This window comes from Panicum virgatum, chromosome 5N, assembly GCF_016808335.1.
Source record: "Panicum virgatum strain AP13 chromosome 5N, P.virgatum_v5, whole genome shotgun sequence".
Classification (NCBI taxonomy): Eukaryota; Viridiplantae; Streptophyta; class Magnoliopsida; order Poales; family Poaceae; genus Panicum; species Panicum virgatum.
The window spans coordinates 56899610-56914331 of NC_053149.1; the positions used below are offsets into that span (position 1 = coordinate 56899610).

A 14722-nucleotide genomic window follows, 5' to 3' on the forward strand; every position below is an offset into this window, starting at 1 on the left:
TCTAGCAAAATCCAATATATACCAACGCCGGCGCTGGTTGCAATATGCAATTGGCAAACATGCTCCGATGAAATGTCACGCTCTCAGGGACTGCTTCTGAACGATTTTTTTTGCTTCGGTTTGGTAAGCTTCAGCGGCGAACGAGAGACATTGTGTCGTTTTCAGCATTGTTGAAGTCCCGTTCATACTTGGAGTTTATGTGTGATATGGTCAGGAATAAAGGGACGAACTATCCCGTCCTAGAAATACACATCTGTGGATGTTTCCTTGCAGAGCCTACTATGCATATGAAAGAACAGCTGGACAAAATTGCCGAGTAGTGAAACAGGGTAACGGCTTATGCTAGGATTCTACTATGTTCAGGACAGAACGATCAACAAGTAAACAAGTTACATAGTATCAAAATTGAGGTAATAGCTCACGTCAGGAACAGCTAACCAATCAAAGTGACTAGTTCTTATGTGCACTGAGTTTGCTAAGTTCTAATCCAGTATTGGCACTTGGCAGCTGTTTTTGTACATATGCACCAAGCTGTACTAAAGAATTCGAAGAACTCCACATCTAATGGCCGTATCATGAATTAAATAATCAATATAATATCCTAAGACTCGTTCGTGCAGCATGCTTTAAATGTCCTTGCAGTTGCAGCTTCGGCCTCTCCCCCTCAGATAGTCCTCTTGCAGAGTTGCAGTCCTTGGCCAAAATGGTAGCTTAGCTTATTTTCCCTCTGCCATTTCCAACTTCTCAACATGCCTATGATTTCACTCGTTTGCTTTTCTTGAAATCTTAATAGGAACAAGAGGACATGAGCAAAGTATCTGAAGCAAAGATCAAAACAGACTCCGTCTCCATGGTATGCATATTGGTCACCATTTTTCTTTTGAAATGACTGGTGCTTAACCCCTTATTATCTCGTAGAGTAAAAGCCATGCTTGCTATGACCTTATATGAAAATTGCTTGTGCATGCATAAAATGTCAAAATGGCACTAACGGATTGTTTCTTTTCACTTTTGTATTGAGTGAGTTTGCTACTTCCCGATCTGATTTCTAACAACATAAACATTGATGAAATGAAAAGCTCATATATCCGCCTTTATGGGCACTAATAATGATCGCTTGGCAAAAACAAACAAAAACAAAGGACCTAATCGTGCTATTGCTTTCAAATGCTTGTCGATATATTCTCAACAAACAATAGCAGAGATTCATGAAGTCTTAGCTATGCCTCCCACTCGGTTGTCTCTCACACCTTGCTGTCTTCTTATAAATTTATAAGGACCAAAGCAAAGTAACCGAAGCCAACGGCGGAGTAGACCACTCCATGGTGCGTTTCTTGGTTCATATTTATTTAATGCTTACTTTTCGGTCCACATCTGTATAGAAATGGTTTTTCAAAGACCCAATCTTAGCCAAAAGGATGATGAGAAAGGTATGACTTGGTTACTCGTACATATTATCTGTGTACTAGGTGGAAACACGTGTCTTTGGAGGAAATACATATGAAGTCGTTGAAGGGAAGGTTGATTGGAGGGGACGACCGGCTTTGCGAGGGCGACATGGCGGTGTTGGCAATTCATTCTTCATTCTCGGTAACTCCTAATCCTAAATGTTTGCAATCTCTCTTAGAGAGACAAGGTGCAATCAAATATTTTCAGCTTCTGAACTGAATTTCCATTCAGAATATTATTGCGCACAGACGGATACAGTTTCTTTTTTCTCGAATGCGCAAGAGAACTGCATATCATGTTGTATTAATAGATAGAAAGAATGGTCCGAAAGACAAAGCCGAGTCTACGCGGCTAGCGTTAGTTTTTTTTGTTACAGTCGCGCCTATGTAAGAAGTAAAACACCACACACACTTCGGCTTAACAGCTAAGCTAGCAGCTCCCCCAGCGCCTTTGCCTCAACCAGCTTCCACAAGGTGGCCTGCTCGTTTATCTCCTGCAGCGCAAGGCGGGTGTCCAGGCAGCAGCCGTCGAAAACGCAGCAGTTGCGCAGCTTCCAGATACTTTAAATACTAAAGTGAAAGTACTTGCTAAACTAATTTTTTTGAGCCCATATATTCAGTTTGATGATCTAGCAACTTGCTTTACGTACTGGACTGGATCTGAGGCTTGAGAGAATTTACCCCTGACCAAGCTGGATGTACAAGGACGAAACCATGGACTAGATAGGCAATTTCTGAAAAGATAAATTAACCACTGTAATACTGTATGTATAGCAACGTGATTCAGAGAAACTAATATGTAAAGACCGCCATATGTACTAATCATTTTGCGACACTAGTTATCGGATAACTAGTACTATGCCGTAATAAGTGACCAAGAAGGCAACAAACAAGCACAAGGTCGTCGTCTTTGAAGTTTGAACCATAACAGTCTGAGCTGTGCTGCTTGTTCTTGCAGCGAATTTCGGGCTTGAGAACATGGCCTCGTTGTCTCTGGCCGTGAATCTCATCCTGTACTTCATGTTCGTCATGCACATCGACCTTGCCGAAGCCTCCAACCTGCTGACCAACTACATGGGCACCAGCTACATGGTCGCCGTGATCATCTCCGTCTTCGCGGACGTCTTCGTCGGCAGATACATGACCGTGATCCTATCATCTCTGGTCGAGCTCGTGGTACGAATTCCATGCCGGCCGTGCGTATCGGCGGACAACCTGATCTGATGGTCCCCTTCCCTGCTGGTGCTGCTTTGTCACTTGCATCTCCGTTTGGGCGTCTCTTGCAGGGGCTCGTGCTGCTGATGCTGCAGGCGCGCTCCGACCGGCTGAAGCCGCCCAGTTGCTACTACCCCGTGGACCCGACGTGCCAGAGGGTGCACGGCGGCAACGAGGTGCACCTCTACCTGGCGCTGTACCTCATCGCGATCGGCTCGGCGGGCATCAAGGCGGCCCTGCCGGCGCACTGCGCCGACCAGTTCGACGAGAAGCACCCCGTGGAGAAGCTGCAGATGTCCAGCTGCTTCAACTGGCTGCTGCTTAGCCTCTGCACCGGCGGCGCCCTCAGCGTCACGGTGTTCGTGTATATCCAGCAGTTCAAGGGCTGGGACAAGGGGTTCGCCGCCGCCGCGGGCGCGATGGGCCTCGCCGTCGTCGTCTTCGTCGCCGGCATGCCGAGGTACCGCCTCGCCACCGTGCAGGGCAGCAGTGCGCTGACGGAGATCTTCCAGGTCATGAATTGAAACACTCCCTCTCTCTTTGTCTTTGTGGATGTTCCACATACATTTCAGGCTAAATTAAGCAACTGTTTTGTGTTCAGGTGTACGTCGCTGCATTCAGGAACAGGAACCTGCCGCTACCTGAGAACCCCGACGACCTGTACGAGATCAGCAGGAGCAAAGCCTCCCCGGACACGGAGTTTGTGGCGCACAGGGACAAGCCGTTCAGGTTGATCGCTCGCTCACCATCCAGGCACATGAATACTGTTTCGCCCCCAATAAACAGTCGAGTTCACTGACGATTATTGTTGGATCGCGTGGTCAGATTCCTGGACAGGGCGGCCATCGTTCAGACACCGAAGGATGCGGCGCCGAACCCGTGGCGGCAGTGCCGGGTGACGCAGGTGGAGCACGCCAAGACGGTGCTGGCCATGGTGCCCATCTTCTGCAGCGCCATCATCATGGGCACCTGCCTGGCGCAACTGCAGACCTTCTCCATCGCGCAGGGCAACACCATGAACAACTGGCTCGGCAAGCATTTCAAGATGCCGGTGGCCTCGCTGCCCATCATCCCGCTCGCCATCCTCATCCTCGCCGTGCCCATCTACGAGCGGCTCTTCGTGCCCTTCGCGCGCCGCCTGACGGGGCTCCCCACCGGCATCACCTACCTCCAGCGCGTGGGCGTCGGGCTCGTGCTCTCCATCGTCTCCATGGCCATCGCGGCCGGCGTGGAGGTGCGGCGCAAGAAGGTGGTCGCGAGGCACGGCATGGTGGACATGATCCCCGGGATCCAGCACCTGCCCATGTCCTGCTTCTGGCTGGCGCCGCAGTTCGGCGTGTTCGGCATCGCCGACATGTTCACCTACGTCGGCCTCATGGAGTTCTTCTACTCGCAGGCGCCCCGCGCGCTCAAATCCATGTCGTCGTCGTTCCTGTGGTGCTCCCTGTCCTTCGGCTACTTCATGAGCACCATCATCGTGCAGGCCGTCAACGCCGCCACCAAGGGCGCCAGCGGCGGGTGGCTCGCCAGCAAGAACATCAACCGCGACCGCCTCGACCTCTTCTTCTGGCTGCTCGCCGTGCTCAGCACCCTCAACTTCTTCAACTACCTCTTCTGGGCAAGCTGGTACAAGTACAAGCCCGCGGATGCACAAACCGAGGAGCAGCAGCAGCTGCAAGTGTGATGCGTCCTGTCTCCCAATCCATCCATTTTTCCCAATCCATTTTCACACATCTACACGCCTCATTTTGATCCCATCTATGAACTGGGAAACATACATAATTACACGCATGTATGCTACTCATGAGTTCCAAGATAGTAGTAGTCTAGTAGAGTGTTGGAGGCTTGTTGGTTTGGCCTGCTTATTACAAAACATTTACACACGCGACGCGACGAGGAACTTGTTTGCACGCGGCGGCTCGCTCGACCGGTCACGGGAACGGCGCGTGGCGCTTCATGTCGTGCGGCACCACGTCGACGGCGAACCCCCTGCGGTGGCGGAGCCAGTAGTCGGCCTGGCCCGGGTGCTCCTCGGCGGGCGCCTCGACGTCGGCCCGGCCCACGCGGAGCTCCTCCGTGGAGAAGCCGTACCGGTCGTCGCGCCTCCGCACCAGGCCGGGGCGCACGGCGGCGGCGGGGTCGGCCTGCGGGGACACCATGAGCGCGGGGGCGCCCAGCGGGAGGCGGTCGCCGCGGTCCACCTGCCAGGTGCACCAGAACTTGCCGAGCGTGGAGGCCAGGTGGTCCAGCTCCGGCTTCTCCAGCATCCCCGGCACCCGCAGGCTGGCCCACAGCCCCGCCGTGATCTCGTGCGCGTGCGAGTGCCACAGCCGCTGCTCCTCCGCCGGCAGCGTGTCGAACACCTTCCTCGACACGATGTACTCCACGCCTGCACGCATGCGATGCCGACGGCAACGTAAGTGTTACTCATCGGAGATGCGGATGCCAAAAAGATACGACTATTTTTTTTACGGGCGAAGTGAACAGTGAACACGGCCGGCGCGGCGGCGCACCGATGAGGCGGGCGTCGGCGGCGTCGGAGTCGTAGACGGCGCACTGGAGGAAGTCCTGGTTGAGGCGGGAGACGTAGTGGTGCGTCTCCAGCTGCCGCTTGGGGTCGTGCGCGTACAGCGCGAACGTGCACACGTGCTGCTTCACCTGCTTCACGGGCTGCAGCGACTGCATCGCCGCCGCGCCCATGTCCAGCACCTTCGACGCCACCGTCGTCGGCTGCCCCGGGGGCGCAGCGCCGCCGCCCGCCGACGCCGGGGTCGGCACTGGTTTGTCGTCGCTGGACGCCATCACAGCTCGCTCGGTACTCGGTGGTGCTTCCTTACGTGTACGTGCCTGTACCCCCGGCCGGCGCGGTATTTAAAGAAGCCAGGTTGGGAGAGGCTGGTGTGGTGGCGTGCGACACGTATGAGTGTGTGGGCTCGACGTGGCGGATGGCATGCGAGTATGCGACTCAGGTGGCAGATGCCCGAAACAGCTGTAGAGACAAATGTCGAGTAACCAACTACTGATGAGGCGCGGATCGATTCTTTTTCAGAAACCGGGTTTGGATTTTGAAAATCTTGGTGCCAAATTTTACAATAACCTCCTTGAAAGAAGAAAATTACAAACCAGTCCCTATTAACTCCCGGAGTCGGGCCGGGCCAGATGTTTGGGCCGCTCTCACCACGCGGCGGCCTTGTGGCCTGATAAGTTGCAGGCGTTTTTTTTATATTTTTCAAAATCGTTTTTTACAGAAATATATTTTCGGTTTCACAATTTACAGGTTTATACCCCTACCGTCCGGCAGGGGGGCGGCAGGGTGCCGGCCGCCCCGCAGACGGGCGGCGGCACCCTGCCGCCCCCCTGCCGGGCGGTAGGGGCTTATATGTAATTAAAATTTGTCGCATGGAGGCCCCTACCGCCCGGCAGGGGGGCGGCAGGCTCCCCCAATATAAAAGCCGAGGTCCCCCCACCTGCATTTGCAGCAAACAACATCCATAGAGGGAAAAAGGAGAGACGTGGGGTGAGAGAGGGAGTTGCAACAGCGAAGCCCTACCGGATTTTGGATCCGAACCACAGGTAACCAATATTTCTCAACTTTGTCATTCTAATTTTTTTGTATTTTTAATTCTATAATTAGTGTTTTTTATAATTGTAACTGCTTAGGGTTCGGATTAGTAGTTATAATTGAAGCCGTACCATGGTTTTAGAAACTGGTTTAATTAAACTTAAGTCTTTGGATGTCCAGATATGTCGAGCAAGGTGGCGTTTCAAGTTCATTACGGTGATTTCTATAGAATTACTCGTGATTCCTATGGAGTAAATCTATCAGCATTGGAACGAAGACAGTGCAGTCTAGATAAACCCTAGAGAAGAGTTTTGGTTCCATACGCAAATGGCTTCACGGGAAGTTCAATGTGAATCCAAAGACTCATTTGCTTACGGTTCATACCGTGACTTCCTGGGAAACAAATGGGGATTTCTGGGAGTTGACGCTTATAAGTAGTACGGAAGAATGGAAACATTACATGCACGCAGCTCTTCAAAGAGGGTGGCCTCTCGCAATGGTAATTCAGATTCACCAGAAGGTCGGTGATTTAGGTGAAGTATCAACACACACAACATATGACTGGAATGAAGAGTTGGAAGAGAATAAAGAAGAAGAGAACGTACAAGCTACAGAACCAGAACCAGAACTACAAGGTTTAGCAGATGAAGGCGAGCGGATACCTATAATTGTGGAGGTACAGGAGGTCTGCCGTCCCGTCACAATTTACATCACAATCTAAAACCGATGAATATCATATGTTATAGATCATGTCATGAAATCATCTAGGTCGTCATCCCAGTTGACAGATGGTGGTGCTGCAGGTGGTGTAGCATGACTTGACGAACCACTCGACTTTCCCTTTCTCTCTTTTTTGGTTCTAGATTCATGTACATGGGACAAACATCATGTGTTGGAGGCCATGGTTTTGGGGGCATGAAGTCATCCATATCGTCATTCCAGTTAACACAAGTTGGTGCTTGAGGTGGTGCAGCATTACTTGACGAACCTTTTGCCTTTCCCTTTCTGTCTTTACTGGTTTGAGGTTCGTGTACAGGGGTTAGAACATCATGTATTGGAGGCCATGATTTTCTGTCTTTACTGGTTTGAGGTTCGTGTACAGGGGTTGGAACATCATGTATTGGAGGCCATGATTTGGGGGGCATAAAGTCATCCATATCGTCATCCCAGTTAATACAAGTTGGTGCTTGAGGTGGTGCAGCATGACTTGACGAATCTCTGGTCATCTGTTCTTGCGGAGGCCAAGAACTATCACCTGAAGATCTTTTCCACCTCCTTCGTCTAGTTTGCGGCATAAGTCCACCGAAGATACATACCAATTTACGGAAATTTGGTATCGATTTGTTAATCAACTCTGTGTCCTCGGGGTAATCCTAACATATAATTACACAATAATTTTACTATTTCGTAAATATGGATTACAACGGACAGGATTAGAACTGAATAAGAGTTACCTTAATGTGCATCTCATACACCTCTGACCGCATCCATATCTTAGAAGTATTTTGTAAGAATCCAATAACATTAGAATGATTCGCTAGTTCACACACCCTCATGTATATCTTCCGACGTTCTAGCAGGTGTTCCTTTACATCTTGCGTTGTAATACCTCGAAATAATGTGAAATTTTTAAACTGAATTAATTTTGACAACACCATCTCTATCGTACCATCCGCTAATACATCCAACTTCTTACTGATTACAAGATGTGTCATGATCTCAAGTATTATACTAGATTTTTCTTCAGTCCATGAAAATCCTCCAAAATTGGAGGCAGCCGTTGTCTTATGCTGCAATATTTAGAAACAAGTTTAATACTATATTTCACTATCCAAAACTTAATTCTATTTTAATTTATAATTTATTTAGAAACAAGTCTGTAATAAACTTAAATTTTAATACTGAACTGAAATTTTAATACTATAGCATTAATTAAATTAAATTGTTTTACAATATTAATGGATTCATACGTAACTTACCTGCAGATCACAAGTGCGGAATCCGGCAGGGCTTCACTGTTGCAACTCCCTCCCTCACCCCACGTCTCTCCTTTTTTCCTCTATGGATATTTTTTGCTGTAAATGCAGGTGTGGAGAGGACCTCGACTTTTATATTGGGGGGAGCCTGCCGCCCCCTGCCAGGCGGTAGGTGTCTCCATGCGATAAAACACAAATTTTAATTACATATAGACCCCTGCCGCCCGGCAGTGGGGCGGCAATGCCGGGCGGGGTAGGGGTATAAACCTGTAAATTGTGAAACCAAAAATATATTTCTGTAAAAAACGATTTTGAAAAATATAAAAATAAAAAAAACGCTAAGTTGCAGCCGGCAAAAAAGAGACCCGGGGTTTGACGCGGGCCGAGAGCCCACCCGCCCGCTAAATGGCAAACCCACCACGGCCACCCCAGCGCCACCGCTTTCTTCCCGATGCCGTCGTCGACGATCCGAAGCATCTCCATCACCGTCTCCGACGAAGACGGTGCGGCGGCGGCGCCGACGCGGAGACCCCGAGCCGGCAGGCGGAAGGCCGCGGCGCGCGGCTTGGGGCAGCGGGCAGCGCGGCTGCTTGCGCGGTGGTGGCCCGTCCTCCTGCTGCTCCCGGCCGTCGCGCTGCTCCTCTTCGAGGCCTCGCGGCTGCGCGGCTCGCCCCCGGCCCCCGCCGCGCACGCCTCCAGCCTCGGACGGCTCGAACCGACCACGCGCCTCGTCCGTGGCGTGCGCGAGCGTGAGTTCCCCGCCCTACTCTGATTCGATCTACGCGTAAACTGTTCCCGGTTTCCCCTGCCCCTAAATCCTAGAGACTGCACTGAAGGTTCGTTATAGATGTCACTAAATTGCATTAGGAGGAATTTGTGTGGTTAGTTGGTAACGCGAGTACTGCATTGCACGGTATGCTGTGCTTACGGTGGTTCGGACAGAGCTCTTTTTGCAGAATTAATTTGGTATATCGTGGCGATTAATCTGAACTTTTTAGATCTTGCATACTGAGAAAGTAAGCTACACATCTTGTACACTGAGAAAGGTATAGTGGTATGGAAATGCTGACACACCTGATGCTCCGAAGCCAGAACTTATGTTCTGCTTAAGTGCTGAATCACAGAGCACATACTGTTCTCTCTTATTATTCTTATATCAGTAAGCTTCTCATTGAAGCAACTGAGTTTTCAGCTTCTTTCCTAATTTGACTTTGTTAGTACAGCTGATAAGTAAGAAATGACGTGAGTATTTTTTTGCATTGTTGATATTGACAGCTTGCTTGAAGCTCCTTAGTCCCAAAAGTTTGGCAAATTTGGTCTTTCCCGAAGGCACAAAACATGACTTCGTGGTTAAGAGGACCAAATACAAATCTGATGATGATGACTACGACACATTCCACTCTGAGGCGAACTCTACTTATTTACTACAGCATGCGGAAGCGACAAGGTTTAATTTGTTTACAGGATTTCAGACACTTGCTGAAAGAGAAGATAGCTTCAAGGTTGTAAGGCTTACTGATATGTACTATATTGTTGTCAGAAAGCTGTGGTTCCATAGACGTGTTTAATGTGTTTCCAACTTCTGCAGGTGAATGAGACTGTTAATGTGCATTGTGGTTTCTACAGCGACAATGGTGGCTTCAAAATTTCTGAAGAGGATAAAAGATACATGAGAACCTGTAAAGTTGTTGTGTCTACCTGCGCATTTGGTGGTGGCGATGATCTATATCAACCTATTGGAATGGCCAATTCTTCTTTTGACAGGGTATTTCAGCCTCCAAGATTTTCAGACATGAACATCAGATTAAACCATCACATTCATTGATTATATGCGGGTTTGCATGGTGTTGTGGTGAAGCAGGTTTGCTACGCAGCCTTTTGGGATGAGGTGACACTATCAACTCAGGAAGCTGAGGGAAAGGTAATTGGTGACAATGGCATGATAGGAAGGTGGCGTATCATTGTTGTCAAGAGCCTCCCTTTTGTGGATCAACAATTAAATGGGAAGATCCCAAAGGTAAAAGATTACATTGCCTATCCTTTGTGCTAATTTCATAATTTGGCATGATAGAAGTAATTTGCAGCACTTACCGTCAACACTTTACTTTGCCTTAAAATTTTATTTTTTTTGGATTGCGCAACAGTGTATATCTAATAGCAAATCACTTAACATGTTTTTTGCAGATGTTGACTCATCGCCTTTTCCCGGAGGCAAGGTACTCTATATGGGTGGACTCAAAATACCAATTTCGAAGGGATCCGATAGCAGTGCTTGAAGCTCTTCTTTGGAGGACAAATTCTACCTTTGCTATCTCTGAACATGGAGCGCGGAGTAACATTTATGATGAGGGGAAAGCTATTGTTCAAAAGCACAAGGCTACTCCTGAAGAAGTAGAGGTGCAATTGACCCAATATCGGCAAGATGGTATGCTGGGCGTAAAAAGATTATATGGATTGAAAGGTCAGTTATTTAGTATTGTTTTTAAACAAATATTTCATTTCTCATGCTGAACATTTCTGTATTTTTGCTGTGTGAACGATGAAGCATGCCTGGTACAATGATTTACTTGTTTGATTTTTCAGCTCTAGCTGAAGCCTCTATTATTGTGAGGGAGCTCACACCTGCACCTAACCATTTCATGTGTGCTTGGTTCAATGAAGTGGTTCGCTTCACATCTCGGGATCAGCTCAGTTTCCCATATGTTCTGTGGAGAATAAACATGCCTGGAATGAGCATGTTTCCTGTATGCTCTCGCAGGGACCTTGTGAACAGTTTGGGTCACACAAGGAAAGTAAAACCTCTTACACAGACTAATCCAGAGTCTTCTGCCTCTTGATCGTTTCGCCCAACTCGTTCGCTTATAGTCAACTAACCATTGATTCATACCGGTTCTAATTGCCGACATCTCTTGGTTCACAATTTTGTTGTATATTATTATAGTACCTTTCCATTCTTCCTCTAATGGAATCATGGATTTGCTTGTACACGGACATGAACCTGAAATACCATCACACAATCTTACCTGTAAATATCGTTCCATTTGGTATTGGAAAGAATGAACAGTTACTGTAACATGTTAAGATAATCTCCCTTGTCTTTTGTGCTCTTGGAAAATGGAGTGTACACGAGGCGTTTTTTTTATTTACAGATTCCAGCATTTGCCTTTTAAATTTTGGAGATATGGTTTTATCGGCCTTGCTCTCAGGCCCTGTAACGTTGAGTGTTGATTTCCCTGTCAATTCTGATGTATACTGGGTTATTTTTCAATTATTTGAAGCTTCCGAGTATTAGTGAAGTTGCGGCGTATCGTCTGAATGGCTATTATGAAATGTTCTGATGAAAAAAATTTCATTCCTCCATTTAATTGGAATCCTTCTGTTCAAGATACTCCGTTTTATTGGAATCGAGGATGTATCTCAATATCAAAGATTTTCATGTGTCGAATGCAAGAAATTTTTTCAGTCAACGTCACAGCTTATTGATGAGCTAATGGGCCGAATTCACAGTAAGTTCTGGGCCTTTAGAGCCCATGTCTTCTTTGTTAACCACCTTTCTCTTCACTTCCCCTCGCTCGGCTCCTCCTATCGCCTTATCCACTCCACCCTGCCCATCTCTCGCCTTCCCGAAGCTAGAAATGGCCGCGTCCCACTGAACCCGACCCACCCTCGGACGCCCCCTCCGCCTCCGACTGCTGCCGCTCTAGCTCACGGGCACCGCAATGGCCACGGCCGTCGCCGCATCCGCTTTCCTCTCCTCGTCCTTCGCCCCCCGCCACCATCACCGCCGCTTGGCCAGGCCCGTGACGCGCCGCGCCGCCACTGCGGGACTGGCCGTGCGGTGCGAGCAGAGCGACAAGCAGAAGAGGCAGCCGCTCGCCGCGCTCGTGCCCCGCGAGCAGCGCTTCATGTTCGAGGGCGACGAGCTCTGCGGCCCCGTACGACACCCTCTCTTCCATCTCCCAAAACAATGGGCACCCTTACTATCTCCCACCGCTCGTTTCACAGAAACGTAGTGCTGGGCATTGTCCATCCCATTTGTTCATGTTTTACCGATGTCATCTTAATCCATTTGATACGAGGCCTTTATGCACATGAGTAATCAACTTAAAGTACAGAGGCTTGCATTGTTTATGTCATCTACCATCACATCCAAAATTTGCCATGGCCTTTTCGCGTAGAGAAAGAATTCGGTAGAAATGAGCTTGGAAGGGGAATGGGAATCACTTGCTGGAATCTAAGTGAATTGATAGTATCATGCGATTGTTGCTGTAGTTCTGTAATGTTGGGCTCTGGTTGCCCACCAGCTTGTTCGTAAATGTTACTTCTTAGGATCATTTGATATGGGAACAATGTGTACAGTTCGTTGGAACCATGCTCTGTTCTTTGAATTACTCCATGGCTTACCTGTGTTGACATAAATCTGATTGAGCACTTTAATTTGCAGGACATATGGAATACCACATGGTATCCTAAGGCTGCAGATCATGTAACCACAGAGAAGACATGGTATGTTGTTGATGCAACAGATAAGATTCTAGGCAGGCTAGCATCCACCATTGCAGTACATATCAGGGGAAAGAATGAACCCACGTACACTCCCAGTGTGGACATGGGCGCTTTTGTTATTGTGGTAAGCATGCTCTCAGTAGCTATAATATTAGTATACACAGTAGGGCAACTTCCTTCAGATTCTCTTAAAAAATGTCCTAATATTAGCAGCAGAGGCAGATAAATTCCACATATCATCTTTAAACTAAGATTGTGTTATGTAAGTGTAGTCCTTCCGACACTTGTACATCTCTAAAGGCTCATTACCACACAGATCTTATGCATTCATGTGATGCTGTGCTGAGAGTCATTTACGTCTTTTTATTATTTGCATAGGTCAATGCAGAGAAGGTTGCTGTTTCTGGTAAAAAGCGGTCGCAGAAGCTCTATAGGAGGCACTCTGGACGGCCTGGAGGGATGAAAGAAGAAACTTTTGACCAACTTCAGAAAAGGATTCCAGAAAGAATCATCGAACATGCAGTGCGTGGCATGCTTCCCAAGGGCAGGGTAAGATACCATCTTGTATTAGCTGATTGCATCAGATCTACCAAAAATGAAAATGGCAACCAATTTTCAGGGTGGCCTTTCTTTTCAAAGTAACGAAAGTTGCAACTCTATACTAGTTAGCAGCTGTCTGAGATATTTGTGAGATTGAGAACTACGCACTGTTCGCGTACACGGCCGTTTAGCCTGTACACGCTACACAGTGGCTTGCTGTATCCCGTTTAATCACCGTTTAGTCCGTTTAAATGGCCGTTTATTCTGAATAAATAGCTAAACGGTAGGTGTCTGTTTCGTCCGTTTAAATGTTTAGGCTGACACTGGAACTACGTTTAGGCTCATGCATCAGCATATGCACCTGAGTGAAAACATGGCTTTCAGCATACATCACTTGACTAAATTTAAGGGAATTCTGCTGACCAAAAAAATGACAAGTCCAGGCTGAATTGTTTGATTTTCATGTCAAGCAGTTTTTCCCTTGCATTTTGTGTGTGATTTCATAAATGTCATGTCCTGAATTTATGGTATGCTGCATGCGCTCTGAACAAAAAACATTTTAACTGTTTCTTCCAAAAGAAACTGCTTATGAACTTAATTGGTAGACCAAATGGCTACCAGATTCATTTTATGAAACTCCCATTCTAGCAGGCAATTGTTATCTGAAGCATTCTACTCTAGCCACTTCTTTGTATTGGTGGCATATTTAATTTGATTTAATTTCATCGTATGCTGCATTTACTCTATTTATTGTGCTCGTCATTTTGAACATTTTGTAGCTGGGAAGAAGACTATTTACCCACCTCAAAGTTTACAAAGGGGCAGAACACCCACACGTGGCTCAGAAACCTGTCCCTCTGCCTATCAGGGATAAAAGAATACAAAAGACTGATTAGAGAATCATCATCAATTGGAAAAAAAATGCAGTGACGAATTCCTCCCTTGAAGGTTTTGCCATTGCTTGGAATGCCATCCTCAGAGCCATGCGTCTGCCGAGGGAGTGTAAATCTTTTTTGTAATTTGAATACCAAAGAGTGATCCGGCCCAAATCTCTGTTTTCCAGTTGAAGTTTGTAATATTGACCTGATATGAGATGGTAGGTTCTTTCATTGTTCGGCATGAAGTTTAAATCCGGAAGGTGCCATCTGGAAATACTGCCAATTTCTCTGGCCGGGGGGCGAGGTATTTTTCCTTTTTTTGTGTGTGTTTGTAAAACAGACGTGTCCTTCCTTGCCTCTCTTCATGTGACCTATATCTTGGGTAAAATATCTTGGAAAGTTGACTGGATGTTGCTGTTGGTGTATATGTGAGCCCATGTATAGAGGCCCATCTAGAAGCCCATGTATAGGAACAATATATCCCACCATTCTAGGGTTTGGAGGAATACAAGCCATTATTCTCTCCTACATGGTATCATTAGCCTAACCCCTCTCTCCCTCTCCCCTGCGGCAGCCGCCGCTGCCGGCTCCATGGCC

General features: G+C 47.7%; 4 protein-coding genes across 4 annotated transcripts; 3 read left to right on the forward strand and 1 right to left on the reverse strand.

Annotated features, from left to right (window-relative positions):
• The first annotated feature begins 805 nt into the window (after positions 1-805).
• On the forward strand, positions 806-4531 carry LOC120674974 (protein NRT1/ PTR FAMILY 4.5-like). The gene is made up of 6 exons (XM_039956067.1): positions 806-853; positions 1470-1590; positions 2407-2624; positions 2735-3175; positions 3265-3392; positions 3489-4531. Exons 1-6 carry the CDS (start codon positions 806-808, stop codon positions 4345-4347), a joined length of 1815 nt encoding a protein of 604 aa, XP_039812001.1. The 3' UTR covers positions 4348-4531.
• LOC120675896 (oil body-associated protein 2A-like) lies at positions 4355-5486 on the reverse strand. Its single transcript, XM_039957105.1, has 2 exons — positions 5177-5486; positions 4355-5052 (listed from the first exon to the last, which is right to left on the reverse strand). The coding sequence occupies exons 1-2, from the start codon at positions 5463-5465 to the stop codon at positions 4595-4597; spliced, it is 747 nt and encodes a 248-aa protein (XP_039813039.1). The 5' UTR covers positions 5466-5486; the 3' UTR covers positions 4355-4594.
• Positions 5487-8589: 3103 nt separating this feature from the next.
• LOC120672898 (probable hexosyltransferase MUCI70) lies at positions 8590-11309 on the forward strand. Its single transcript, XM_039953508.1, has 6 exons — positions 8590-8950; positions 9477-9703; positions 9790-9966; positions 10063-10218; positions 10386-10662; positions 10785-11309. Exons 1-6 carry the CDS (start codon positions 8653-8655, stop codon positions 11036-11038), a joined length of 1389 nt encoding a protein of 462 aa, XP_039809442.1. The 5' UTR covers positions 8590-8652; the 3' UTR covers positions 11039-11309.
• Positions 11310-11775: 466 nt separating this feature from the next.
• Positions 11776-14534, forward strand: LOC120672899 (50S ribosomal protein L13, chloroplastic-like). Its single transcript, XM_039953509.1, has 4 exons — positions 11776-12136; positions 12646-12831; positions 13086-13256; positions 14027-14534. The coding sequence occupies exons 1-4, from the start codon at positions 11921-11923 to the stop codon at positions 14141-14143; spliced, it is 690 nt and encodes a 229-aa protein (XP_039809443.1). The 5' UTR covers positions 11776-11920; the 3' UTR covers positions 14144-14534.
• The last annotated feature ends 188 nt before the right edge of the window (positions 14535-14722 follow it).

What these genes read in the sequence shown, in the direction of transcription:
- LOC120675896 (XM_039957105.1), bottom strand. Translation starts at nt 5,465, where the DNA reads ATGGCGTCCAGCGACGACAAACCAGTGCCGACCCCGGCGTCGGCGGGC. An exon ending in CGCCGACGCCCGCCTCATCG is followed by an intron (nt 5,053 to 5,176) that starts GTGCGCCGCCGC and finishes GCATGCGTGCAG; the next exon opens with GCGTGGAGTACATCGTGTCG.
- LOC120674974 (XM_039956067.1), top strand. Translation starts at nt 806, where the DNA reads ATGAGCAAAGTATCTGAAGCAAAGATCAAAACAGACTCCGTCTCCATG. An exon ending in CGCTGACGGAGATCTTCCAG is followed by an intron (nt 3,176 to 3,264) that starts GTCATGAATTGA and finishes TTTTGTGTTCAG; the next exon opens with GTGTACGTCGCTGCATTCAG. An exon ending in CACAGGGACAAGCCGTTCAG is followed by an intron (nt 3,393 to 3,488) that starts GTTGATCGCTCG and finishes TCGCGTGGTCAG; the next exon opens with ATTCCTGGACAGGGCGGCCA.
- LOC120672898 (XM_039953508.1), top strand. Translation starts at nt 8,653, where the DNA reads ATGCCGTCGTCGACGATCCGAAGCATCTCCATCACCGTCTCCGACGAA. An exon ending in AAAGAGAAGATAGCTTCAAG is followed by an intron (nt 9,704 to 9,789) that starts GTTGTAAGGCTT and finishes CAACTTCTGCAG; the next exon opens with GTGAATGAGACTGTTAATGT. An exon ending in CCAATTCTTCTTTTGACAGG is followed by an intron (nt 9,967 to 10,062) that starts GTATTTCAGCCT and finishes GTGGTGAAGCAG; the next exon opens with GTTTGCTACGCAGCCTTTTG.
- LOC120672899 (XM_039953509.1), top strand. Translation starts at nt 11,921, where the DNA reads ATGGCCACGGCCGTCGCCGCATCCGCTTTCCTCTCCTCGTCCTTCGCC. An exon ending in GCGACGAGCTCTGCGGCCCC is followed by an intron (nt 12,137 to 12,645) that starts GTACGACACCCT and finishes TTTAATTTGCAG; the next exon opens with GACATATGGAATACCACATG. An exon ending in GCATGCTTCCCAAGGGCAGG is followed by an intron (nt 13,257 to 14,026) that starts GTAAGATACCAT and finishes AACATTTTGTAG; the next exon opens with CTGGGAAGAAGACTATTTAC.